Source organism: Capricornis sumatraensis, chromosome 3, assembly GCF_032405125.1.
Source record: "Capricornis sumatraensis isolate serow.1 chromosome 3, serow.2, whole genome shotgun sequence".
Classification (NCBI taxonomy): domain Eukaryota; kingdom Metazoa; phylum Chordata; class Mammalia; order Artiodactyla; family Bovidae; genus Capricornis; species Capricornis sumatraensis.
The window spans coordinates 150554751-150582685 of NC_091071.1; the positions used below are offsets into that span (position 1 = coordinate 150554751).

The following is a 27935-nucleotide window of genomic DNA, read 5'->3' on the forward strand; positions in this document are numbered from 1 at the left end:
TAGAATACAACCATCCTGTTCTCTTTCTCCCCAGCACACTGCCCTAGGTGGCCCTGCCGACTCCCCACCATCTCCATCAGTCCCCAGGTCTCCTGACACCTGGGGTCTCCACCCTTGCTGCCACAGGTACTGATACACCTAGAGTGGAGTCCAGCCAAACCTCCCACTTGGGGTTCTCCAGCACCCCCTGGTGGTCAATGTGGCCATCTCTTTCCTGCTTCACTCTCAGCCCAGGAATCTCCAGCTGGACCAAATTTCCTGCCACACATCCCTGACAGGCATCATTTAGCTGTTCTCTACAGAACAAGGCAGGATGATCAACCATCAAACAGCTCTGACACCCTGACCCCCAGCCCAAACCAAGTTTACATTTGTACCCACAGGCCCCAGTTCTGTCCCTACAGACACACCAGCCACATAACAATATAGCAAATAGTAAGAGCTTAATAATTTTAGTCCTTCACTTTTTTTTGCCTGGAGAATCCCACAGACAGAGGAGCCTGGCGGGCTACATCCATGGGGTCGCAAAGAGTCAGACACAACTGAAGCGACTTAGCACTCACACGAAAAGGGTACAAAGTTCCTCTGTGTCACTTCATTCGACACTGAAGGATCTCTAACTTCCACTAGGTAGTCCTATCTTTAGAGTCAACGTTCCCCGATTCCCTTAACAAGGATCTAGCTAGAAAACTGGAAGGAAAAGCCACCCCCACTCCTAGAAGAAACGGAAAACTAATCCAGAAAGAGTCATGAGCCTCCCAAAGACACAGCAAGAGGGCACAAAGGTGAGAGGGGAGCGGGTGGGAGCAGCAGGGAAGCAGTCTGACCCCTACGCGTCTACTAGAAGGAGGGGCCAGTCTATTTGGTCAGAGGATGCCACTCTGGGTCAGCTGGACCAATCAAAATGTATTCTGATTTGAGGTGAGTGGGACCAGAACCCTCATGACCTTGACAATGGTCTCGTCCTGACTCTCAGCTCCTTGGCCCACCTCCAGGCCTGTGGGCCTCTGTCCCTGGGCTGGGGTGGGGCCACCTTGGACTACCCTAGCAAGATAATCTGATGGGCAGCGCCAGCTCCTATTCAAGCCCCTACCCAGCCCCCAGCCCCGTTGCTCAAACCGGAAACCCGGAATGGCAGGTTCCTATCAGATCTTCTGATCGTGCCAACAGGATGTGTCTGTGTGCTGGGGACAATGAACCCGGGGGTGGGGTGACAATGAATGGGGGAGCTGCAGGCAAAGCTCCTCCCTCCCTCTCTCCCTGCGCTCCGCTCCTCCAGCTGATCCAATCCCTGGAAGTAACACTGACAAGGCGGGAAAGTGGCAACGAACACCACTTCCCCAACGGTCACCACTTCCACATTTGAGCACAGACAGAATTACCCACCCATGAGGAGATGCAGCTACAGATACGAGTGGCAAGGCAGATACAAGGCAGATAATGTAAACACAGACACACACACACCCCAGTGGCATGCTATGTAAGCACATACTGAGCACGGTGAAATCCTTGAACCATCCTATTCCTGAGAGTAACACTAATCCCTGTCCTCCAGGCTTTTAGCTGCAGAGATGTGACTGCCCTGCCCACACTCTCCACGCCACACTGTACCATCATAAACATCATGCTCCTCTTATCTGAATCTAATCTTTTAAGGCCAAGGGCCAGACTCGTGACCAAGGCCACCAGCCATATGTAGCAAGCCAGGATCTTGAACAGCAGTTCTTTCCTCCCTGGGAAGACTCTCACTGAACCACTGCTGCTGTGTCTGACAGCCTAGTCAGAATTTTCTGCACAGAAAGATATTCCCTTTCTGATCTCTGACCCAGAAGCTAGCTTCCCACTGCCCTGTGCTGCTTGTAAGGCACTGGGGCCTAAGGACTCATTCACTTCTGCTTGGGCTTCCTGCTACAATGGCAGAAACACAGTCCCCAGTGGAGCCAGCACACTTCTAGCCAGGCAAGATGGAGGCGGTGGGGTGTGAGCTGGGAATCCCCTGCCTGGAGAGGTTGCAAAGCTCCAGGACCTGTGGCTAGGGGGTCCTGCTTTGCCTGGTCAGTGTTCCAAGGGGCTGGAAAAGGCCATGAAACACCGTGGCCTTCATACCTGCTACCTGGACCCTTTACCCCAGACCTTCACTCATATGCCTCCTTCTCCCTTCTCAGACCTCACTTTACAGGGCATCTTCTCAGAATGGTCAGTCCATCAGAATCAGCCTCTCACATCCACCCCTATCCCACTCTCTAGCTCATCATGTTCTATTTTGGCTTTTTCCCCTTCAAAGCATTTATCACTGTCTAAAATGACCTTGATGGTCTATTTACTTGTATAAAGTTCTCAACAGAATAACAGCTTACTAAGGGCTAAAGATCATCCTATTCAACTAGATATTGCCAGCACTTGGAACATACTAGACTATTAAAAATTTGCCAGACGAATGAAGAAATCCATCCCTGCCCTGCTTCCTGCATGGGCTGTTGTGGACCACATCGCTGAGAGCCCTTTGTAAAATCTTAAAGCTCTCACAGCAGAAGGGGACCCTCATCATGAATGAGTGTCTGTCACCTCTTCAGAGCAGACAGCAATAACTTTAGCCTCCTGCAGACCCATCCAAACATAGGACCAAGAATGGCACTGCTTTCTCATACAAGCTGTCTTCTTGCACCCCCCGACTCCCTACTGCTGGGCCTGCTGCTCTCTGGCACCAACCTCAGGAGCCAACTGCTGTGCCCCCCTGTGGGCACACACAGCTGCCCACAGCTTCCTGAGTTCATGCCCCTCCAGGCTGGACCTGAACCTGCACGCTTGGCACACCACCACATAGGTACACTGTTCAGTCCCCATGGGTTCATGAGGCTGGTTCCCAGATACAGTGAACACACACACACATGTATGTACTGGGCCAAGAGCCCTGGAGACCCACCTCCTCTGGGATGGTTGGCCAATGGGTACAATCTTATCCTCGTAGAACCGTTTCATTGCAAACCGGTCCAGGGCCTGGTCAGCACTGTGCGGAGAGACAGGTGGTCAGAGGAGCCAACTTCCACGATCCCCCTGTCCCCCCACCCCTGCTCCCCAGACCTGCAGAGCCCTCCAGTCACTCTGTCCTGAGACGCTTTCAGGAAAGGGTTGCTCCAGCATCCCTCCCTCCTGTGTGCTGCAGTACTCAGCACGGGGGGCCTTAGAACCAGACATCCTGGGAGGCCATCTCAAGCCTACCCCTGACTTAGTAGCCCTTGGTCTTTGGGGCAGGTTACTTAACCCTCCTGAACCTGATTTTCCTTTCCTGGCAAATGAGGTGAAAACTATGCCTTCTTTGAATGTTGTTATGGCAATTGAGGGAGATAACATCTCTAAAGAGCTTGGCACATGTGGGCTCACAGGAGGTGCACAGGCAGTGGTCACCATTAAGCAAAGATTAAGCCGGGTCAGGTTTCTTAAGGTCATAAAGCTACCGTCCTATTGGCAAGCCCTTCAGAGAACACTCTACTCATCCTCAAAGAGGTCATTTTATAAAGAGAGATCATATAGCTCTGCCGTTCTAGACTCTCCACCAATGTCCCTCTTAGAATGAACCCCAAAGTCCTCACCAAGGGTTGCACGGCCCCTGGACTCTGCCCCCTCGCAGCTTCCCTTCCTAGTCTTCGTCCCCTCACTCATTCGGCTCCAAACATGCCAGGCTCTGGCATTCCCATTGCTGGCATTCGCCCCACTCTCTTCTCTGCCTGGAAGGTCCTCTGCCACCACCACCCCCCCGACCACATATGACTCAGTCCTTCCCAGCCCCCCGCCACTTAATTCCAGTCTCTGCTCACATATCACCTCCTGGAGAGACCTCCCCTCCCCACCGTCTTGCTTCATTCAGTCTCTGTTCTCAGAGGACTTGCCTCCTGCTCTTAGGGATGTGTTTGTTCCCTTATTTAACACTCATGAGGGCAGTGGCCCACCTTTGCCCGCTGCTCTATTCTCAGCACCTAGAACAGCCTGCACAGGGACTGTTCCATAACCATTGTCAAATGACAAAATGAACGGACCGACTCCTCTGCCTCTCTGCAAAGCCGAATCAGAATGGAACCCATCCGCTGGCTGTTTCCTGTTCTTGCTGCAAACTCCAAAGTGGGAAGAAGCCCCTGATGGCCAGAGGCAGGGGCATGGATGAGAAAACGTCTAGGTGGCTCAGCTGCACCCAGATGTGTTCCAACATTTCCTTGTGATGCCCTCACTGCTCTTTGGGGTAAATAGAAGGCAGTTTGGCAAAGGAAAGTGGCCCCAAGAAGCCAGCTGGATGGGGTGCCCATGCAGGGCCTGCCGCCCACAGCTGACCCCCCACCACTGCAGTCCCAGATAGGAGCATGGTCTCTGCTCTATGCTGCCCTCTGTCCAAGGGCCCCTACCCCAGAGCTGTGGGCAGGGACTTTCTCCCTTCTGGGAGCTCCTCACCCTGTCCTCAGCACCTCTTGTCTCCCCTGTCCTCATCCTCCAATCCCAAGGAAGAGCCAGGCCCTGGGTGGGGGGGGAAAGGGGTCCTGCTGTCACCATTCAGAGAACAGGACACTCAGGTTCTCTTACCTGGCAGAGATGTTGCTGTAGTGCATGTAAGCCGCGATCACAACGCCGATCCTGCCTCGGTTTCCCTGAAAGAGCCCCAAACACAAAAGCCTTCACTGTTAAGGCTGGCCCTCCCACTCCAGAGCCCAACCAGAAGCCTTGAAGAAAAGGGGTTGGAGAGAGGAGCTGTGGCTCTCAGACAGAAAAGGAGGAAGGAGGAAGCAGGTGGGACTGAATCTTAAAAAGAAGAAACAGTTGATTATCCACCACACCTGAGGGCCCCACAGGCTGGTAGCCCCCATTTCTTATGGGTGCCACCCCAGACAGAATGTATTATCCCCACGAAGGAGAATAGACACAAACTTGCACTCTCACACAATCCAGCGATACGGGCAGGTACATGCACTCATCACACACACACATGCTGCCACCCCCGCTCTGACCTTGTTGTGCAGGACGACCACATTGTGGGGGTCTGCATTGAGCCAGGTGTCCATGGCCTTGCAGACGCTGCAGATCTTCTCCAGGGCCGGGGTGTGGAGGTCGGGCCAGCCAAATTCCAGTACCTGTGGCCCAAGCCATGAGTCAGAAGTGGCAGAAGCGCAGAGAGCCGACAGGGGTGGGGGACAGTGAAGGGACGTTAGTTCCTGCCCTGCCCATCAACCCCGCACGGAGGCAGGGGTGTGGAGGCCGAGGACACTGGTCCAAGACTTTGTTCTGACACCGGCTTCCTGTGGGGCCTCAGGTTAGTCCCCGCCCCTGCCCCAGCCCCAGCCCCAGCCCCAGTTTCTCACATGTGTATAAAGCAAAGGCTTAGCACCCCCGAAGGTTCCAGGTCCTTTTCACACAACTTTGACCTTAAGACAAGCTCTCCTCCCACAGACCCCAGGGGCTCGCTCAGGGAGGAAGAAGGAAAGCTGAAGGCTGATCACAGCTCTTTCCCAGGCCCTGGACACACAAAGCATCAAGTTTTCAGGCCAAAAGAGGCCTGAGTGGGACAGAGAGTAGACCTGAATAGCAGTCATCAGGTTCCTTCAAACTTTAACTCACAGAACTTTAAAGTACAAGAAAACTTGTGCTCAGAAGGACCCAGAGAGCTCATCTAATCCAGCCCATCCACTTTTAGACGCGCAAACCAAAGCCCAGAGATCTCTGCCGCCCACCCAAGGTCACACAGCGATGGTCACTGAACTGCAGGGCCTGGAGCGGCACGCAGAGGCCCCTCCACACTTGGCTCACTCAACAGCAAGTGAAAGAACTCTGGCTATTGGAAGCCTGCACTGGCGATTCCCAGCCGGTGCAAATCCAGAAGACTCGTCAGTAAGACTAAAAATTCCACAACCGCACCCCCACCCCAGGGGCTCTGTGTGCACACCACCAGAGGCAGGCCTGGGTGGAAATGACTGTACTGAGCTTTGCTTTCTGTAATTCGTATCACAGAAGCGCTATGTGTATTTCTGTTTTCCAAAGAGAAAGGAGCACAGTGACTTTGAACAGGCTTTGCAAAACAGTCACAGCACTTTCCTCCAAGATTCTAACATGGGATCTTTGGAGGAAGGGAGCCCAGGCAAGGAGAACTCCCCCAAACAAACCCCCAAACAGCCCCAGGCTCACCTTGGCGTGGAGCTTCGTGATGTCAGGTCTCCGCTCAGAGAGGTTGAAAAGCTAGAAGGAGGAAAAGGAAGAGGTTGTGAAAAGGCTGGCCCTTTCTCTCTCTCTCCCTCTCTCTCTCTCTCTCTGTCTTCCCTGCTGGAAATTCTACTACATGAACACACATGAAGCCCCACCAGACACACACTGACTGACGGGAACCAACTACAGGTTCTCAGGATGAACAGGGAGACAGAGACAGGTATGAAGACACTCAGCCCCACCCCTGGATGAGCAGACATCTTGAACTGAAGGTGAGAAGGGGATGGAATCTGTCTTGGGCCCCACGGGCCGCCACTAAGGTGGGCGTCTCTCCACACTGAATGGAGATCCAGTGGTGGCAACTGGTAAGCACTTGGCCATCTCTGGTTTCTACTTCACATGGTGCCTTTAGAAACTCACCCCATGGAGATGCAACTGCTCTGTGGTCAGACACCCTCTATCAAAGGGTGAAAACCATGCTGGGTGGACCCTCTCAGGTCCTTGACCTCCCAGGAGACATCCCCTGACACTCGACCACATCCCACGGGAATCCCCCTGTCTCTGAATTTCTGTCTTCCATCTCTGGGGAAGGCAGACAGAACTCCCAACATCCAGCTCAAGGCCTGGGAAACTCAAAGGCCCCTGTGATGTCTCCTGGGGAGAGAAGAGGACCACAGGGTCTGGAACGGGTGGGACAGAGCAGGGAAGGGTCAGCAGAGACTCGTGGAACTCTGGACTCCTGAAATTGGGCAGGACCTTAGATGGCTTCTGGTCCACTCTTCACAGGCTTCCCTGCTGGCTCAGTCAGTAAAGAGGCTGCCTGCAATGCAGGAGACCCAGGTTCAATCCCTAGGTTGGGAAGACCCCCTGGAGAAGGAAATGGCAGTGTTCTTGCCTGGAGAATCCTATGGACAGAGGAACCTGGTGGGCTACAGTCCATGGGGTCGCAAGAGTCAGACATGACTTAACGACTAAACCACGACATTATATCACTCTTGAGTCCCATAAAGGAATATGCTTTATGCCATTAACAACAGCTACCACTTGGGTGTACACAGACAGCCAGGCCACACTAAGGACTTGACATTTAACAAGCTGCCTTAATTCTCTCCACAACCTCTAAAATAGATAGTGTCATTAGACCCATTTTACAGATGGTATCCTAAGGCTTAGTGAGGCTAAGTGCCAAGATCAGATAGTTAGTAAGAGCAGAGTCAGCATAGAACTTTCTGTTTAAAGCTGGACGTCTTTTTTATTTTTTTTTGGCTGCACCATGCAGCATGTGGAATCTTAGTCTCCAAACCAGGGATCAAACCCATGTCCCCTGCAGCAGAATTGTGTAGTCTTAACCACTGGCCCATCAGGGAAGTCCCTAAAGCCAGACTCAACAACATCCAACATAGCTGATGGATGGGTCTCTATAGAGGGTTGAATGGTGTCCCACAAAAATTCATGTCCACCGAGAACTTCAGAATGTGACCTTATTTAGAAACAGGTCCATTGCTGATGTAAGTAGTCAAGGGTCTGGTGATGAGATCATCCTGCATTCAGAGTGGGCCCCAAATCCAATGACTTGTGTCCTTATAAGAAGAGGAGAGGACACACAGACATGGGGAAGAAGGAAGGCCACGTGACGATGAAGGCAGAGACTAGAGCAAGGCGCCTACAAGCCAAGGAGCCACCAGAAGATGGGAGAAGGCAAGGAGAATTCTCCCCTACAGGGTTCAGATGGAGCACGGCCCCAGTGACACCTTGACTTGGACTCCTAGCTTCCAGAACTGTGGAAAAATTAATTCTGTTGTCTTAAGCCACCTAATTTGCGGGAATTAGTTACAGCAGGCCTGGAGGCCTGACACAGCCCCTAGCCCCTGCCTCTGCTCTCTCCCCATGGTGTGGCCGGGCTGTGGGGCCAGCCCCACGTACCTTCCTATAAAGCGGGCCTGAGCCCTCCTCTGGGGCCAGGAGAGCTCCAATCCCCTGGCCAGCCTTTCTGACCCCCATAGTGGGTGAGGAGTCGGGGATAACCTCCTCCACACTGGCTGGGAGAGTCTCCTGTCCCAAGTACGATTCTCTGTTCAGCTACACGAGGTCCCTTAAAACACGCCCTGCCACAGCTCTGCCCTAGGACTTCTCAGAGGCGCTGACAGTGTGGCACCTCTGCCACTTCCTGACCCTGTGACCTCAGGCAAAGACCCCACCTCTCTGTGCCCCTGCAGTAGCTGCTTCCTAGGGCACTCGTGATGCTAAATGCGTGGGAAGGAGTTAGGACAGGGCCTGGGTCATCACAGGCACTCAATAACATGAGCGTCCCCATGAGCGTCCCTCCTCCTGGGCAACACACACGTACACCCACACACATGCAGACACACCACATGCACACACAATGTACACATATACACACAAACACACATACCTATACACACTCATGTACAGACACACCACATGCACACACAATGTACACATATACACACAAACACACATACCTATACACACACATGTACAGACATACCACATGCACACACAACCCACTTGTACACATATACACACAAGCACACAGACCTACACATATACACATACAGACACACCACATGTATACACACAGCCCACTTGTACACATATATACACAAACACGCATACCTATACACACACATGTACAGACATACCACATGCATACACACAGCCCACTTGTACACATACATGCACAAACACACACATACAAACCACACATACCCATACACATGCAAACACACAAGGACAAGCACACACACTCCACTGTACACATACATGCACAAGCACACACACACGTACAGACACACTATATGCACACACACACCCCACTTGTACACATACACACACAAGCGCACACACACGTACAGACACACCACATGCACCCACACACCCCACTTGTACACATAACGCACAAGCACACACACACACAAACCACACATACCCATACAAATGCACACCAGGACAAGCACACACACACACGACTTGGCTCAGATGCCGTGTCCCAGCTACAGAGACTCTCCTCAGAGGACAGCTGGACAATGAGTGAGGACTCAGACCATGAGACACCCGAGGTCAAGGGCAGGTGAGAGGAGAGGGGAGGAAGAGCTGGCGCAGGGGCGGGTGGGATGAGACTCCAGCAGGAAGAGGTGGCACGCAGAAAGGATGGGGCCCTGGACCAGTGGGCGGGGACCCATCCTCACCAGGTAGTTGCCTCCATGTTTGGACTTGAGCATCTGGGCCACCTCGCGGAGGTTGCTCCGGAAGTTCTCCTCATTGGCTGTGCTGGGGAAGGAGACGGCAATGATCCTCTCGGTGACATACACCAGGTCCAGCTCACAGCTGTCCTCCGTGGTCCGGCTCGTACTCATGTTTCTAGGGAGACAGCAGGCAGCAGATCAGAATCCAGGCCCCCAGGATGCGGTCCAGGAACCTGCACCCCTCCACACCATACACGGCCCCCAGATCTAACCCAGGAGGGCTTGGCTGCTCCCTGACTCTGAGCCACGGCCAGAAGCTTCCCCGGGGCAAGGCCAGTGTAGCCCTCAAGGCCAGTCTGGGAGAGCCGGGGAGAACAGAGCTGGGCAGAAGCCAGCAAGGATCTCAGACCATTTCAGAAACAAAGATTGATGACATTAGTCCTAGGTGCTCAACAACCCTGTCGACATCGCCTTCAACCTGTGATCCCACAGGTCGGAGCCAGCGCCGGAACCAGCCAGGGCCCAGGAGTCCAGCTCAGCCTCCCAACATATGGCAGCCACCTGGTCTGGCAGAAGCTTCTTGAAGGATCCAGGGAGGGCTCCAGAGAGGAAGGAGAGCCCGAAGCGAGGGCTCTTGCATCCCAGAGCTGAGCCTTCCACCGCCCTCTGCTTGCTCTGAGCTGTGGCGTGGGCGGGGAGGCCCTCAGGGGTAGGGGCAGCTCAGGTGACACGCTCACCTGGGCTCCAGGTAAGCCAGACCACAGCGCACATTCCAGCCCTCCCTGGAGGCAGGCTGACTCCTGCCCTCTGTTCGCTGGCTCTCCCCCAACCTCTGGCAGCTCCCACCGCCTCCGGGTCTGCTTCCTGCCAGTGACCTCCCTGATTTCTAAGGGCCCAGGAGGCTGAGGATGCTGCCGCAGTGGCAGGGGACCCCTAGACATCCCAGTGCCATCTGAGCTCCTAAGAGAGGTAGGAAGCTGCCTGGGCCGGGCACTGAGTGAGAGCTCGGTGAGGGCTCACACCTTTACACCTCACCCAGCTGCTCTTCCAGAGGAGGGTCCAGGGTGAGCTGACGGGACAGGGAAGGGGTTTCGGGAAATTGGCAACGCATTCCAAAGCCCCTCAGCGGCTTCTAGGGGCACCTCATACTGTTCTTACCCCATCATCAGCCTCCTGCTTCCCCTCACTGCTCAGGATGGACCACACTCATGTTGATAACCCCTCACTATCTCCAGGTAAAGCTGGGACTGGAGGGGCAGTAGGAGGGATACCACTAGGGTGTTTCAGAGTGATGGGGCGGCAGTAGGGTGTACAGCCCCAGGACACCAAGAACTGGGGCAGAATCCAAATCTCCAGGGTTAGCTCTGAGCCAACTGTATAGATGCGGCTTGGAGACAGGAGAGCCAAAGGTGACATACAGCTTCTCCATGGGGACGGTGACTGGGACGTGGCGATAGAGATGCCAGTGTGCTGGGAGCCCACTGTGAATTTGGCCTCTGAGTCCTGATCATTCCTGGTCCCGCAGCCTATGGGGGCGGGGCTCCTACTGAAGGCAGAACAGCGCCCCCACCTGGACAATATCAGCATCGCACTCTGCACCCACCGATTCTTAGCTACAAGGGAGAAGGGATCTGCTAAGGGGGCCCTCCACTCTCTGTAGACAGCTAGCAGAGGGTCTGCAGCCCACTGGGAGCTTCAGCTACACACCAAGCCCTCTCTGGCTGGGGCTCCAGATCCCTGGGGCCAGATTCTCACTCATCTCAGAAGCCTCGGATGAAGGAGAGGCAAAGGAAGCCAAAAAAATCAGAGAACCTGGACCCAGGACAAAGTAACTCTGGATGAGTTCCCTATGGTCGCCTTGCCCCAGCCCCCATCAGCCCAGCCAGCCAGAGAACCTTCCTTTTATAAATGACCCTCGAATATCAGAAGCCACTGCTCATGGAAAGGAACAGTATCTAGCACGGGCCTCAATGCCAGCCAGTCCTGAAGGCAAACCCAAGTGCTGCCTGTTGGTGGTTGCATGACCTTTAACAAGTTGCCTCATTTCCCTGAGACCCAGTTTCTTCATCTGTCAAATGGGGATAAAATACTTACCCTGCAGGGTTGTTGCAAGGACTAGATGAGATCATGCAGGTAAATAAAGAATCCAGCTCAAGGACTGGCTTCAAACTAGAATTCAAAACATGACTGATTCCCAGTGGCATCTACCCACATCCTCTTGCTGTAGCTTCCATGTCTGCCATGCTCCCGACCAGTGGCTCCATGACTTTGGCATTAGAGACTCAAAGACATGACTTGCTGGGAATACCCAAAGTGACCTCACTGCCTGCCCCCTACACCCTACCTCCTACAGTTGAGGCATACCTGATGGGCTGGGGATGAGGCTGGACACTTGGTGTAACTCTGGTGGGACTCTGGGAAAGAGAAGAGAGGAGCAGCGTTAGGATGGGGACCAGCTGGACGGCAGGAGAGCAGCAGAGAGCTGTCCACGCAAGTGGTCAGGGCCACGGGCGAACACAAATTTCCTTTTGCTTCTGCCAACATTCCAGCCCAGGCGCCCTAAAGCCCCAGCAACACAGCAACTCAAAGCCAAAAGCAATCGATGCCAATCCCACGTGAGTGTGCCTGTGCGCCTCCAAGCCCCTGAGGGGAAGCGCTTTCCTCCCTCCGGGCAAGGAAAAAAATCCCCAATGCCCAGAAACACACCAGGCCTGGGCTGGTGCCACCTACACAGAGTACACACTCAATAAAACAGTACTAAATTGATGGACACTCATTTCACCTTGATGTGCTGGATATCGGAACAGTAATGCCAAGTGGTGAACAGAGATTCAAGCATGAAAGAAGGAAAGATGAGAGCGCTACCGCCCCTCCGTCCAGCTCTGAACATTTCTCCTCTGACCACCAGCTGCCCACAAGCCTCTCCTTTAAAGCAGCAACACCAGGTCAGTCAAAAGTTTTGAGACAAGAAGCCACCAGGCACGGTGTGTACCAACCAGAGCTAGGCAGCAAATCATGCTTCTAAGGACCCACTGCCCATTGTCTGTCACCTCCCTCATCTGCTCCCATCTCTAGGGTTGTCGACTGGTACAAAATTAGGCAAATGGACCCAAGTTGGTGTCCAAAACATCTCAGGGGAACTGTATGGATCAGAGCAGGATCAGAGCAGCATCCTACTGGACAGCCTTGCACTACTCAATGCTCTGAGCCTCTGTAATGTCACGAGTGCTGTGTATAGCCGCTCTTCAGTCATCTCCAACTCTTTGCAACACCATGGACTGTAGCCCTCCAGGCTCCTCTGTCCACGGGGATTCTCCAGCCAAGAATACTGGAGTGGGTTGCCATGCTCTCATCCAGGGGATCTTCCCAACCCAGGGATCGAACCCAGGTGCCCTTCATTGCAGGCAGATTCTTTACCATCTGAGCCACCAGGGAAGAAGCCCCAGTGTCACGAGTAAGATGCAACAATCCTCATGGGGTTATTTGAAGAGTAAAGGGAATTATGCATATCCGACCCTTAGATGTTCTTACCATTATTACATCGAGTACAATTAAAAGGATAGTTAGAGACACAACCAAACAGTTACCTCTATAGAAAAGCAAAATCCTGCATCACCAGCTGCTACCCATCCCTTCATCCACCTCACTCGATGCAGAAACGGAGCCCTACCTGGACACTCCCAGCCAGAGCCCTCTGAGCCCACTGGCACCTTCAAAACATGCCTGAGCCTCCCCTAAACCAGCCTTTCATGACCACCAAGCTGCAGGAGAAACTGAGGCTACAGCAACTCACCCCCAAGTCCTGACAACCAGCAGGATTCATCCTCAGACTCCGGGCTGGACCACTGGGGCCCCAAGAAGACGAGCCCCTTTTTGCCCTCTCCACGCAGCACCAACGAGGCAGGGGTGGGTGGGCTCTGCAACCCCGCACCCAGCTGAGCCCCAAGTCAGGGCAGCCCCCCTAAGAGGAGGACTCTCCATCCAGCCTTTCGCAAGAAGGCTGCAGTCAGAGCCTGGGGCTGCAGCACAGCCCCAAACAGCTCAGCCCCAAACAGCTCAGCCTAGAGGCGGCAGGAGAAGGAAACAGCCAAGTCGTGCTGTCCAGCGGGAAGTTTCTCTGTCTCCACAGCTCTCCTGGCCCCGAGGACTTGGGTTTGCATGAGTCAGGCATGAGGAGTTAGGGGGTGGGAAGTTGCGGGGGTGCGGGCAGTAAGGAGGGGTTGAGTTGTGTTTGGTTTTCAAGACCCAAACCAGGCTGTTCCAAGACTACCCGCTCAGAGGAACGCAGAAACCCGACACTTCATCCGTCTCTGTTTCTCCGGTCCCTGATGAGGAGACGATGAATCTCCCCAGGCCCTAGGCCTGGCTCCAGGCCCCAGGGCCACCCTGCTATAAATAGCCCCTCGGTTCCATCGACTGCTGATCCACAGCCATGTTTGGAGGAGGCCACTACAGCTGCTTCTAACAACTGGAAGCCACAACAATAGCCAAGGCGGGAGGTGTAGCCAGGACCACGGGGCCAGGCCCCCAGGAGCCTCAGGGAAACTGAGCTGGGCTTGGTGGGGAGACTGGGGAGTCGAGGGGAGCCAAGAGCCTCCACTGGCGCAGGGGCGAAAGGGAAGTGCAGAGCAGGAGAGCCAGGTCCTGCTTCTCCACCCCCCTCCCCAGTTACAACACTCCACATTCTTCAGCCTCCCCACCCCAAAAAGCCGGGAAAGATAAATAAAAACTTGGCCCCAGCAAAGTCTGGCCACACCGCCTCCAGAGGTGATAAGACAAAGTCCAAGCCAGCTCTGCGGTTGGGGGGTGGGGAGGGGAGGCAGGGGAGGAAGCCGCCCTGGACAGTGACCCTCGCGCGGAGGATGGGGACGAACAGCTGGACGGTCATCCCCTGATGAATCACTGGGCTGCCCTCTCACTGACGGGGCTTCCTGTTTTCTGCAAAGTTTGGAAGCATGTGACACTCACTGGCAGAAAGCAAACGTGTACAGGTAACACATCTGGGGGTGGCTGGGCCGAGTCACAGGGAGAGCCGGAGAACCGCCAATGGGCCGGGGGCAGGGGCAGGGCATGTGAGCGACACAGCTGAGGGCTCTGAGAAACACAGTGACCTCACAGACACAGGGCTGGAGACCGAGCCTGCAGCAGCTGCCGACTCACACAGCGCCTTTCTCAGGAAGGATGAGGTCTTTTCCGCACACCATCATCATACCCCCTCCCTCATTCAGTGAACTTTGCTGAGGGCCACCAGCTGGGCATAAGGCCCCCCGACCTCAGAAAGCTTCCATTCTGTGAAAGATGATTCTCACCTACGAAGCCCATGTGAGAAGCAGCCATCTGGCCTCACTGACTGCTCTGTAAAATGGGTACAACACAGTCTGGTGTGATTTACCTGTTCCACTCAGAGCCTCTGGGGAAAAGTACCCAAGGGTTTTACAAAGAGTTCTCTAGGGACTTTCCTGGTCCAGGGATTAAGAATTCCCCTTCCATTGCAGGGGACATGAGCTCAAACCCTGGTTGGGGAACTACGATCCCACATGCTGCAGGACAACTAAGCTTACACGCTTACAACTAGGGAGAAGCCCAGGCACAGCCACAGAGAGCCTGCATGCCACACCTAAGGCCTGATGCAGTCAAATAGATAAATACGTTTTAAAAAAAAAAAGATACTTGAAGAGAAAAATAAGTTCTCGGTCTGCCTGTAATTCCATTCCTTTCCTCTCTGGGGCTCTCAAAGCCATCTATCCACAGCTCTGAACTTCTTCCCTGCGCCTCCCAAGACACAGATCCATAACAGAACTTCTGATCCAGCTCCCGTAGGCACCAAGATCTCTCCCCTACCATCATCACCAAAACCCAGTCGCTCCTTTGCTTAAAGGACACTGTAAAAGGAAATTCCACACCCTCCCCCAAACCGTGTCTATGTCTCTTCCTATCAGCCAGTTCCTCCTGGTATCTAACCCTCACCCTTCCTGTTGCAGATTCCACCAACATCGTTGACCTTGGTCCTCAATGCCGGTGGGGGCTGCTGACCACCGCTCAGACGCTCCGGGGCAACTCAAGATCTGTGACCCTCAGCCCCGTTTTTCGCCTTCTTCTTCCCCACCATGCAGCAACAGTGGGAACCCCAGGATCTGGGCGGGGTTGGTTTGGAGCAAGGACTGTGTGGGAAGAGTCCTGCCTTCTTTTGAGGTCCACAGACCAAACACAACAGCACTGGACCAAAGGGAAAGCTGTTTCCGGAGCCCAGGTCCCCAGGGGGCACAGCTGGGAGGAGGGTCTGTAAGCAGCAGCCACGTCAGGCAGCCGGAGACTGTCAGGGGCCCTTCCCCACCCCGACATCTCCTCTGGGGACTGCGGCCACCCCCTCCCCTCTGCACCAGCCCCTCCAGCCACACCCCTTCCTCTCTCCTTCCTGCCCACCCGCCTGGATTTTTCCAAAACAAAGTGCGACACAGCACACCATCCACAAACCCTGCAACACACTAGCCTCGCTGGAGGAAAACAGCCATTCCTGCCCTGTGAGTCCTGGGCCGCGGGCCAGAGACAGGAAAACAGCTCAACAAACAGGCACATTATCACAGCAGCAAGCCCCAGAGCAGCAGCCATGCCGCTCCAGAAACGGTCTCCTCACCCGAGCAGAGGGCAAGAAAGCTCAGTGGTTGGGCAGGGGACCCTGAGGTCACTCAACCCGGGACAGGTTTCTGGGAACCTCAAAAACTAGGTTTTCTCTCTTCCTTCGCAGTACACAGGTCCCGCTATAATCCGCTCACTTGCTCAGCCTTTCATGAACTCCTTTAACTAGACTAAGCAGACCGAGACTCATCACGTCCCTCCTCCCATGTCAAGGCAAGACACCACTCCTACCCACCCCTGGCACGCACAGACACACATACTTTCATCCCCGATCAACAGATTTTCCCCTAAAAATCTTCTAATCCCAGCTAAGCGGCAACCTCTTTCTTCCCCAGGACCAAGGTCCGACACCCCCTCATGTCAAAAAGTTCTTCACGATGTCTAACTTCACTCTCTCCCGCTGCACCTTTACCTTGTTGGATCTATCTGGCCTGGGATGGGGCTGTGGGGAGCAGCTGCCCTAGGACTCGACTTATAAGAACATCCAGACCATTGGCTAAAAGGCTTGGTTCACACAACATCACCCTGTCCCCTGGCCAAGAGTCAGGAGTCCTGGAAACACCATATTCAGGCAGCGGTCCCAGGACGGAATGGAGAAAACAGATATTCATTGCATCTGTGAGCTCCTCCAAGCCTCTGTTTCCTCATCTATAAAATGGGTTCACAGCATCTGCCATAGTGGGATGTCATGGGGATGAAAAATACCCAGGCCAGCTTCTGGCCCTTAGCCAAAATAACAGTAATAAGAATGGCTAACATGTATTGAGCTATAGTATTCACTTTGTGAATTCACCTCGTGAATTATAGAATTCACTTTGTGTCCATTAAGCTAGTTAATCGTTAGTAGTAGCTACACGAAACATTACCTCCTCCCCTGCACCCCAGCCCCAGAAACATCACAAATGTGGACAAGGGTCCCTCTGAGCATGTGTACTCCGCACCCACAGGACCCGTGCATACCTTTTCCACTAATTTGAGAGGCATGTTCCTCCTCCTGGCCAGCCCCTGTCTGGCTCTGGGGACACCTCCGCCTTGCGGGGCTGGGCAGTGTGGAGTGGCAGTGGGCTCTCCACTGACGGCACTGCCTGCAGGAGCCTAGCGCTTCCCTCCAGGCCCTCCCCACCGTGGGTCAGGCAGCTGTCAGATGATACGGCCCCATGCCATCAACAGCTCCCCCTGTGCCAACCGCCAAAACCACTCCCAGTTCCTCTGCAGATCAGGGCGGGAGAGGATGGAGAGGCCCGCTGAGGGGTGAATTGTCAGAGAAGGCCGGGGAAGAAAGGGAAGGTCCGACTTCACTGGGCATCTGCCCCTGTGGTGTGAGGACAAGCCCAGGCACGAGTTGGGCTCAAAGCAGGGGATCCGGGAAGCCCTTCCTTCATTCCCTGAGGTCCTTCCACTTAAGGAGTTTGCCTGTCACCCTCCACCAAAAAACCACACAGCAGGAGAAGCCTGCGAGGTGAACCAGCCCCATCTTTCAGCTTCCTCCTGAATCAGTGACATTTAGCCATTTCCCAAGCCTCTTCTGTCCAAAGAAGCAGAGTCTATGATCCCCAAGAGCCCAGGAGTCCCTCTTCATCTCTGCTCTTAGTCGCTCTTCATCTCTGCCCTTAGTCCCCCTTCATCTCTGCCCTTAGTCCCTCTTGCTGCAGTGTCACCCATTCCCCTGGCCCTTACTTTAGTGACTGCTCACCACCCCGCCAGCCCTTGCACACTCTCCCTCCCCACCCTGAAGTACTGAGCTCTGCTTAAGTGATGGGCAGATGAGCCCTGAATCCAGCTGAGCTGGATGGAGGCAAGACTGAGGCCCAAGACTGAGCCTAGGTCATGGGCCCGCTCACCCCTTCCCCCCGGTGGCTCAGATGGTAAAGAGTCTGCCTGCAGTGCGGGAGACCAGGGTTCAATCCCTGGGTCGGGAAGATCTCCTGGAGAAGGAAATGGCAACCCACTCCAGTATTTATGTCTGGAAAGTCCCATGGATGGAGGAGCCTAGCAGGCTACAGTCTATGGGGTTGCAAAGAGTCAAACACAACTGAGCAACTTCACTTTCTTACTTTCTTTCTTTCTTTCTTGCAGTCTGGAATTGAGCTGAGTAACCCTGCCTGCCCTTCTAGACAGGAGATTGTGAGGGATGCCCCACCAAACAAGACAGGTGTGAGTCGTCATCCATCTCCCTGCATCCCCACTCACCAGGGAACCACCACGTCTTCCTCTTCCTCCCCTTCCCCATACTTACATCTTCCTCAAGGCTTTTCCGTGTGTTTCCACCCCGAAAGGCTGCTTCTCCCTGGAGACAAAGAAAAGGCAGTCAGAGAGGGGAGTCGAGGAAAGTCATCAAAAAGTCCCGCGTCTTTCACTGCCAGGTGTGGCAGTGGTGGGGGTGGGGGCCTGGCAGGGGGCTTGCTTGTTTGTGCAGCATCTTTGTCCACTAAAGGCCCCTCGGAGCCAACTGCACCCACTCATGTGTGTCTCTCCTGGGGAGATATCATTATTCCCATTTTGCAGATGAGAAAACTGAGGCACAGACAAGCTCGAGACATGCTACAGTCTCACAGATAGAACCTTGGCCGAGTTGAGATATGAACCCAAGTCCTCCAAGCCCATCAGCTAGCTGCCAGCCTTGGTTTCCCCACTGCACAATCTACCCACTTCCTTCCCTTCCTCCTCCACGCAGCCTTGAGGAAACCATCTGTCCTTCTGCTTAGGCAGAAAGATGTGTTTGGAAAGATCTTCCTGGCTCTCTCACATGCTACATATTTAATAAAGAAGACCACATTTTAGCACTGGCCTCTCCCTCCCTGCCTGCCTCGTTCCCCAGCAATCATTTCCCAACACACAGGGGGATGGTCTGATGTCCAGCTCTCCATGTCACAAGGTCCCCACCCTTCCCCAAGTTCCACAAATCTACTCCAGAAGGGTGTCCTCAAACACATCTGTTCATTGTCCCCTCATCTTCCTTCTGCTTTCCCGGCCTCCCCAAGCTGCTCCCTGCCCCCCCACCCCGCCTGCCATCACTTACCGTGTCCACTACATTCTTCGGGGCAGTCTCAGTGTTGACGGGCTGTGAACAGAGGGAGAGCACAGCGTGAGTCCTCAGGGCAAACAGCCCCAGGCTGGCTCTCTCCCCTGGGCTGGAGGCCATGGTGGGCAGGACGCCTCTGGAGACAGCTTGGATGGCGCCAACCCAAGACTCAGACATAATGTGCTGACCCCAGGCTTGAGGGCAGAACTTGGAAAGTGGAAGACAATCCTATTGGTCCTAGAACCACCCAGCTCAACACACCTCAAGAGGGACCCCAAGTCCGATCCCTCAAAAGGCAACAAGGAGCGAGTAAGCAACTCCTGTTCCTACCTGCCAGGCATGTGTACCTACACCAGACGCTTCGTCTATTCATAAGAACCCAGTGAGGCAGGGACCCTTACCATCTTTGAGCCTTACTTTACCAATAAGAAGAAATCAGATGAATGGACCAAAGCCACTGACTACTAATGGGAACAAAAGGGTTGGAACCCCATCTTGGGTCTCTACACCTCAAGCTGTGTGAAACTGCAGTGGTCCCAGACACAATGTTCCACACTTCAGTGGGCTTTCAAGGACCACTCCACACAGGCCCTGCCCCCCGCCTTGCAGACCTCAATCTCCATGCCCCAAAGCTCTGCTCCATCCCACATCCAGGACTTGGTTTGTGGAATGGCTTCTCCCCTTTTCCTGCAAGCTCTCCTTTCAAAGAAGCCCTCTCTGAACACCCCAGCAAGGGGGGCTGTCTCCCATCTCTGAACTCCAGTAAACCTTACTGTCTGAGCTATTTATCTGGTCCTCGGTGCATGAATAATCTCATTGTGGGAATAGGTCTCATTCCAACTATTGTTTTATTTGTGATTGTTATCCCACTTTTCTCCAAAACAGATTCAAAGCAGCTTTTCTTTAACCAACTCCGTTGCCACATCCCTCATGCTGGAGACTGTGGTTGATGTGTAGTGGGCAGTCACTCAACACCTGAGGACTGATCCTGTCCCTCACCCCAGTGCCATCCTTCCTTCACCCAGACCAACAGAAGTGCTTCCCACTAAAGGCATCCTGAAACATGGGCTCCTCAGACTCCCTCATCACAAGAGAAAAGCTTCCCGTTCCAGGGCCACCTCCTGACCACAGTCTCCAGGGCTGTTTCCAACTCAGTGATGTGGTTAGAGGGGAGCTTGAATCTTGCAAGTGGGCATGAGTCAAGGTCATGGAAACAAATCTTCACTGAGATGACCATAGACCACATATAGATAATGGATCTCAGAATAGGAAACATCGGCCCCAACCCTATCCCCAGGACCTGAGGATGCGCTGTGCATGTCTGAAGACAGGGGAATGAACAGAATGACTTCTGAACGGTTCTGACATCTGGGAGAGAACTGGACCAAGATAGGCATGGAGCAGGGCTTCCCTGGTGGCTCAGACAGTAAAGAATCTGCCTGCAATTCAAGAGACCTGGGTTTGATCTCTGGGTTGGGAAGATCCCCTGGAGAAGGAAACAGCAACCCACTCCATTATCTTGCCTGGAATATGCCATGGACAAAGGAGCCTGGCGGGCTGAAGCCCATGGGGTTGCAAACAGTCGGATATGACTGAGCAACTAACACACTTTTGGGCTTGCAGAAAGGAAGCAGGCTGAGCTAAAGGCAGTAGTGCTCTTTCTAAAAACGCACAAACTCTACCCTACTGTTCTAGAGACAGAGTATGCCATGGACAGAGGAGCCTGGCGGGCTGCAGTCCGTGGGGTCGCAAAGAGTCAGACAACTGAGCAACTAACACACACACACACACGAGACAGGAGGCTGAGGCCAAAACTTCTTTCCAGGTGAATAAAGCCTCCTGTGTAGTTCAGGGTCAAGGCAGCTTGGGACGGTTGAGGGAGCACAGAGTCCAGGAACGGAGTCGGAGCTGGGGAGGTCCGACTCCCAGCCCCTCCCAGCCTCCTTGGTCGACCCACCTGGAGTCTGAAGATGACTCTACAGAGCAATGAAGATGCCACATTCTGCCCCCACTCAGCCCAGCCCTAACCCTCCCCCAGAGCCCCAGCTCCTGAGCCACAGGCCATGGGGCAGGAGGCAAACGAGCCCACAAGAAATCCCCAGGGATCCCTGCCCTAGACCGAGCTCTAGGAGCTGCCTGACAATCGGGACCAGGGTCCCCCTCAGCCTCCCACCACCAGCCAGCCCCACCCAGCAGAGTCCTCAGAGGCAGGGCCAGGCTGCTCCGCCCTCGGATCCCCTGCCAGTCTCTTCTGGTCCACAGCTCTGGGATGCTCACGTGGAGACCACGGGCTGCACAGGACGCCTGAGTGCCTCCACCCTGGGTGGCTCTGGCCTCCTGGAGGGAGGAGAAGGCCTAGAGAGCCGTTCACAGGGACCTTCCGCATGCAGAGTCTACACAGCACAACTGAGTCTGCACCCAGATCTCCCAGCTTCAGTGCCCTCACTCTTCACAGTCTGTACAATCAGCCTCCCTGACAGGGAGAAAGGACAGAAACGGGGTGGGATGAAGAAGCTGGAGACAGAACACCTGCCTCAGGTCCGCTACAGGCCCCGAAGAGCCCCTCGTCCTGCTCTGGGGAAAGCCTCCCAAGAGACCCCGACTGGGTGGAGCAGAGTGAGAGCTGGGGGTCTCAAACTGGAGTGTGCCTGCCAATCACCCGGAGGGCTGCTGACACACAGGCGGGCCTCTGAGCCCTCCCCAGAGGTCAGAACCCACAGACCAGGGAAGGACCCAAAAATGTGCATTTCTAACAGGTTTCCAGGTCCGGGGATGACACTATGAAAACAACTAATCTAGACTGGCAGCACTGGCAACAGCCGGCCAGGCCCCGTCCTGACTCTCTGCTACTAACCACGACCTCAGGCAGGTCATCGTGTCCTCGCTGCTCTCCGGCAGGACTGCACGGTCCTATTCTGTGAGATGCAAATGAGATGAAGCACAAAAAGCACTCAGAACAGGGCCGGGCCCTTAGGAAGCTCTCCATAAATGTGAGCTGTTGTTCATCATCTCCACCCCACCCCACCCTGCCCCACCTTGACCCTCCTGTCCCACCCCTCCTGGGTCTGGCACAGTGCAGACCAGGGAGGCAATATTAGAAACCACAGGCCTCAGCAGGGCAAGAGCAACTTCTCTCCCTGCCAGCAATCATCTGAGCACCAGCCCCTCTGCCCGCATCCCTTCCCACGCCAGCTGGAGGCCAGCCACAGGGCCAGCCATTAAACGCCTGCCCTCAATATTAGTGAAGAGGCTTTCTGAGGAGCTAAAAATTTCCAAAAAAACACTTCCAATCTCAACACCCACTGTTTTCCTGTAGTGTTTGCAAACATAGCCCAGCATGCACAGTGCACTCCCCTCCCCTCTCCTCCACCCCTCGCCTCCACCCCAGGCCTCCTGGGATTGAAGTCCTGCTTCCCTGTTTCCCAGGCACTGCCAGTTCTGGGGCTAGTGGGAATGGAAAAGGCAAGGGAACTGGTAACAGGAGAGGGGTCTCCCCTCAGGCCACCCCTGTCCCAGGCCCTGCAGGGAGGCTTGGGTATGCTACAGTAAGCTCCCAGGCCATCAGAGCTTCAGTGGCTGACAGAGACCCACTAGGCCATGTACACACACACCCTATTTTTGCACACCACTCCTCAGACACCATCTCCTCCCTCCCCATTTCACAGATGGGGAAACTGAGGTACAGAAAGGTACGGGTATGATTTGCTCAGCCTCTCACAGTGAGATGCATGGCAGGACTCCGGTGGGCACTCATGTTTTATAAACCCCCCGCTGAGCCCACCTGCTGCCCCTCACCCCAATTCCCAGCTGGCCTGCAGGCAGGGTGAGCAGGTGCCAGCTGGCCAACTCTGCTTTTCCTTCCCACTAAGGCTCAGCAGTCCCTTGTGGCTCAGCTGATAAAGAATGCACCTGCAGTGCAGGAGACCTGGGTTCAATCCCTGGGTTGGGAAGATCCCCTGGAGAATGGAAAGGCTACCCACTCCAGTATTCTGGCCTGGAGAATTCCATGCACTGTATAGTCCATGGGGTTGCAAAGAACTCGGACATGACTAAGCGACTTTCACTTTCACTTTTCAAGGCTCAGCAGTAGAAGGATGAAGCAGATGGAACCCATATACGGGTGGTACCCCCCAATTTGGCCCCACCCTCTGCCAATCCCAGGACAAACCCAGGCTTTTCAAAGCCGAATCACTGCCCCACCAGGGGTCTTCCAGAATGCCTCCTGCCCTCAGGCAGGACAACTCAATTCCAGCTCAGGAGCAAGTGGAAGGGTTTGGACCTGGTACTGCTTGATGGCCAAGTCTCATGGTGCACAACCCCGAGACCAATACCTCCTCCAGTGCTGCACCCCAGGTACCTCGCTTGCCTGCCCTCCTGGTCCTGGTCTGGAGGTGCCTTTTCATAATGTGACTGCAGTAACAAGAACGACTCAGCAGGTACTAAGGATGCCCTGGGCTCAACACTGGGCTCTTCACTTTCATGATTATCAGTCCTCATAACCAATGTTCACCAGGTAAGCATTATCCCATTTCACAGGTGAGGAAAACTGAGGGGCCAAGAGGTTAAATCACCCGATCAAGGTCACATAGCCAGTAGATAAAGATAGCTGGTTTTTTAATGTGGCTCCTTACATCCACCTCATGCTCAGTCTCCTCTTGGGCATAATCTTCATCCAGTTCCTCTTACTCTTAATCAACTGCCCTCCTGTTGGGAACAAGCTTTCTGCGGCTTAAAAACTAATTGTCTCGGGCCCTCAGGAGGATGAGGCTTCTTCAATACACTTCCAGAGGAAGAGGAGGAAATGGGCTGCAGTAGGAGAGAGTGGGATCAGACATCAGAGAGAACTTCCTGAATGCGAGGGGTTGTGAACCACAGGATGGATAAGGGAAGCTGCACATCCTTTGCTCAATTTTTTCTTTTTTTTTTTCCAAAAAAAGACAAGTATGTCCTCTCAGTGGGTTTAATCACCCCCAATGGTGTGGGCCGGAGGAGGGGCCAGTCTGCCGAGGCTGCTGCGGCTGGGATGACTGCCTAGAGGTTCATGCAAGAGGACACGTCGGTGGCCGGCAGGGAGGGTGGGCTGGGAAAAAAATGTGTCCGTAGGCTGCTGTTCTGGAGGAAGGAAAAGGCAGAGGGCCATGACGGGTGGGGGGAGGTGCCCAAGCCCTGGACTCGGGGGGAGGAAGGGCAGGGCAGAATGCGGACTCAGCCTCCGGAGGAACATTCCGTCCAGAAATTCCTCACACCCTCCCCCCTCTCACCCCTCCAGCTCTCCCCTCTCTTGCCCCCTGGGAGCCCTGGAATCCGGACAGTTTTTCAGGCCAAAAAGACCCCATGACATCACATCTACTACCACGGATGGACTGTGAGGTCAGGGACAGTGCTGCCTGCCTTTTGGGAGGCAAATTGAGGACCCATAGCACATTATTCTAGGCTCATGTGTTCTCAAAATAGAGCCCTAAGCAGATGAAGAAAAGGGGTTGAAAGCCAAAGGGAAGGGCAGGGAAGCACCATTAACAGGGCACTTAGAGGGGGTGTGGCCGGGAGGGCATTTTGCAGGCCCCACAGCCAGTCAGGGACCAGTAGCCTGGAAACGAGGCAGCAGCAGCAGCAGCAGGCAGGGGGGCACTCTGAATCTCTCTCAGCCAGTGAGGACACTGAGTTTCCAGGGTGGTTGGCCAGCTCCACTTGAGCTCCGGTCAGCCCTTCACCTCCAGTTATTTCCCAGCATCCCGGGAAGAGGAGGTCATCAAAACGGAGGGCAAGGGGCTAAGGGGGAGGGCGCCATCAGCCCGGGGCCCATGAGTCTTTGAGTGTAGTTGCTGCAGAGGCCACAGCCTCTCCTGGGCAGGCCAAGGCCACCAGAGTAAAAGAGCAGGCTGGATGTGAACAAATGGAATGTGATGCCTGATTTTTCCCTGCACCCCCAGGGAGGGGCCTAGGCAAGCTCACACCTGTCTTCAGGGTCCCTCCAACTCACCCTGAGGGACCCAGGTCCCAACTCCAGGTGGCTGAGGCTGGGCAACTGTGGACCCCGCCCCCCTACCCTGTCTTGCTTGCTTGCGCTCACCGGGCTGGCCCTGAGCCAAGCTGGAATATTTCTCACCCCCTCCTGCCACCCTCTCCTCCCTGCGGACGTTGTTTTCCTCCCTCTTGGTCAGGGCACTGGGGGTGTGCACATCCGCAGGCCCTTCCTCCATGACCCCCTGGCTGCCCTGGCACAGGTCTTCCGCCCCACGACTGCGCCAGACTCATCTGGTCTACCAGCCCTCCTCCTGGCAGCCCCCTCGCCCCTGAGCCACACCCCACAGCTGGCGGCAGACTTCACTCACAACGCCTGCTTTGGGTCACTTCCCCACTCAAGGACCCACAATGGCCCTTAGTGCTTGGCTCATCAAGTTCAAGTTCCCCAACCTGGCTTCTGGACTCCTCTCCCTTATCTGGCCCCTTTTCCCTTGTGGACTCCACTTCCTTCCCCCTCCTCCTATCTGCATCCTCTGCTCCCCTCTCCTCACTTGCCCACCACCGTGCCACCTGGGTTCCTGCCTCCGTTCCCACACTCAGGCTCTTCCCACCGGCACCCCAGCCAGAGCCAGTGAAACAGCCGGCCGGCTCCTCATCCCCCCAGCAAGGGCACTGGATTTGCTCCGGCCCCCAAGCTTGGTCTTTTGTTTCAGCCCTCTCCGTTTCAGCCCTGCTGCCTTGTGGAAGGCCCACTCTCCTTCCCTCTTCTTGTCCACTTGCTCAAGTCTTAACCTGGCCTTGAAACAGGAGGCAGGCCTGCCCACCCAGCGCAGCACAGAGTGACGGCTGCCTCCTTGGACCCCAAGGCTACCTCTGGTCAAAACCCCTGAGTACCCCTGAGTTCACTTCCACAGTAGCGTTCACTCTCTCCCACTAAACAGGACGAGGCCCTTCACCCAACTAGGGCCTCTCCCAGTGGGAGTCAAAGGGGATGTGGTTAGCACATTCATGGATGCCTTGCCCTCTGGGGACCACGTCCCTTCATGGCCCAATATAAGGACGGGACCTCAGTGGGCCCTGAGGACTTCCACCCAAGCACCCCCTATAGCAAGAGAACCTTCCATCTGCACCATAACAGGTGTCAGTGAGTGTGATATGTTCCAGTGACAGACAGTGACTCCACCAGACAGCCCCGATGGGCCATTTTAGGTGTTAGAAAACTCTTCTCTACACCCAAGTCTCCAGTTCTTTATGAGACCCTCCCCCTAGGAGGTGCTCCTCTGGAGAGCAATGGCAAGGAAGCCAGTTTGTCCTTCAGGAAGGTCTCACTCCCATTCTACGACACACACCACCGCCCCCCCTCCCCCGGCCCCATACCCTCCCTCTCCACACCAGGCAGTCGAGGAGGCACACAAACTCATTTCCATCCCCACTCATGGCTCTGCGAATCCTCTTTGGAATGCAATGCTCAGAGTTTGCCCTTTTCTTTGAAAACCAGGACTCTCTCGGGCTCATTTCTCCTGGCTTTGCTCCATTTTCCAGAATCTCCAAAAGATGGCCCTCCATGGCCCACTCAGTGCCCTGAGATGAAATGCACCGGGGTTGGGAGTTCAGATGAACTACAGCCACCGCTGGCCACTCTCCCTGATGGAGAGCAGGATGGCAGCACTGGGCTCGGGGGCTCCACGTCCTTCTCAGGGGCCTTCTCTTCCACGAGGCAGCCTGGTGCCTCCTCACACTAGATCTGACACGGGGACACTCTGAGCAAGTCATCTGAAAATCTCAGGACCACCACCTCACAACCATTAGGATACCTACTATCAAAAAGAAGAAGGAGAAGAAAGAAAACAAAGAATTCGGGCAAGTTCAGTTCAGTTCAGTTCAGTCGCTCAGTCGTGTCCGACTCTTTGTGACCCCATGAATCGCAGCACACCAGGCCTCCCTGTCCATCACCAACTCCAGGAGTTCACTCAGACTCATGTCCATCGAGTCCGTGATGCCATCCAGCCATCTCATCCTCTGTTGTCCCCTTCTCCTCCTGCCCCCAATCCCTCCCAGCATCAGAGTCTTTTCCAATGAGTCAACTCTTCGCATGAGGTGGCCAAAGTACTGGAGTTTCAGCTTCGGCATCATTCCTTCCAAAGAAATCCCAGGGCTGATCTCCTTCAGAATGGACTGGTTGGATCTCCCCGCGGTCCAAGGGACTCTCAAGAGTCTTCTCCAGCACCACAGTTCAAAAGCATCAGTTCTTTGGCACTCTGCCTTCTTCACAGTCCAACTCTCACATCCATACATGACCACAGGAAAAACCATAGCTTTGCGAAGATGTGGAGAATTAGAACCTCTTGTGCACTACCGGTTGTAATACAAAATGATACAGCCACTGTGGGCAACAGTATGGTGGTCGCTCCAAAAAAAGTCAAAAGCAGAATTACTAGGTCATCCAGCAGGTCCACCCATGAGTATATACCCAACAGAACTGCAACAGGGATTGACAGAGAGATTTATATGACCATGTTCATAGCAGCATCATTCACAGTAACTAAAACGTGGAAATGACCCAAGTGTTTACTGACAGATACATGAGTCAGTAAAACGTGGTATATACACAGGGAAGCCTGGTGTGCTGCAGTCCATGGGGTCGCAGAGAGTCAGACGCAACATAGCAACTGAACAACAAACAACAATATACATGCAATGGAGTATTCAGTTCAGTTCAGTCGCTCGGTCGTGTCCGACTCTGTGACCCCATTACTCAGCCTTAAAAAGGAAGGTTGTTCTGACACATGGCACAGCATGGACAAATCTTGAGGACAGTACTCTGGGGTAAGAAGCGTCACAAAGGGCAAATGTTGTATGAATCCACGCATGAGGTGCATTAAGTCATCAGACTCAGGGAGGCCGAAAGTAGAAAGGTGCCTGGCAGG

At 54.4% G+C, this 27935-nt stretch overlaps 1 protein-coding gene across 3 annotated transcripts in view; it reads right to left on the minus strand.

Annotated features, from left to right (window-relative positions):
* Positions 1-27935, minus strand: part of TNS1 (tensin 1) — a 134719-nt gene that overhangs the window by 87679 nt on the left and 19105 nt on the right. For all 3 annotated transcript variants that reach the window (XM_068967245.1, XM_068967244.1, XM_068967243.1), the window contains 8 exons: positions 19042-19083; positions 18259-18309; positions 11751-11800; positions 9390-9561; positions 6163-6213; positions 4992-5114; positions 4570-4634; positions 2924-3007 (listed from right to left, as the gene is read on the minus strand). In XM_068967245.1, the coding sequence (XP_068823346.1) occupies positions 2924-3007; positions 4570-4634; positions 4992-5114; positions 6163-6213; positions 9390-9561; positions 11751-11800; positions 18259-18309; positions 19042-19083 (638 nt within the window). The remainder of the gene's footprint in view (positions 1-2923; positions 3008-4569; positions 4635-4991; positions 5115-6162; positions 6214-9389; positions 9562-11750; positions 11801-18258; positions 18310-19041; positions 19084-27935) is intronic.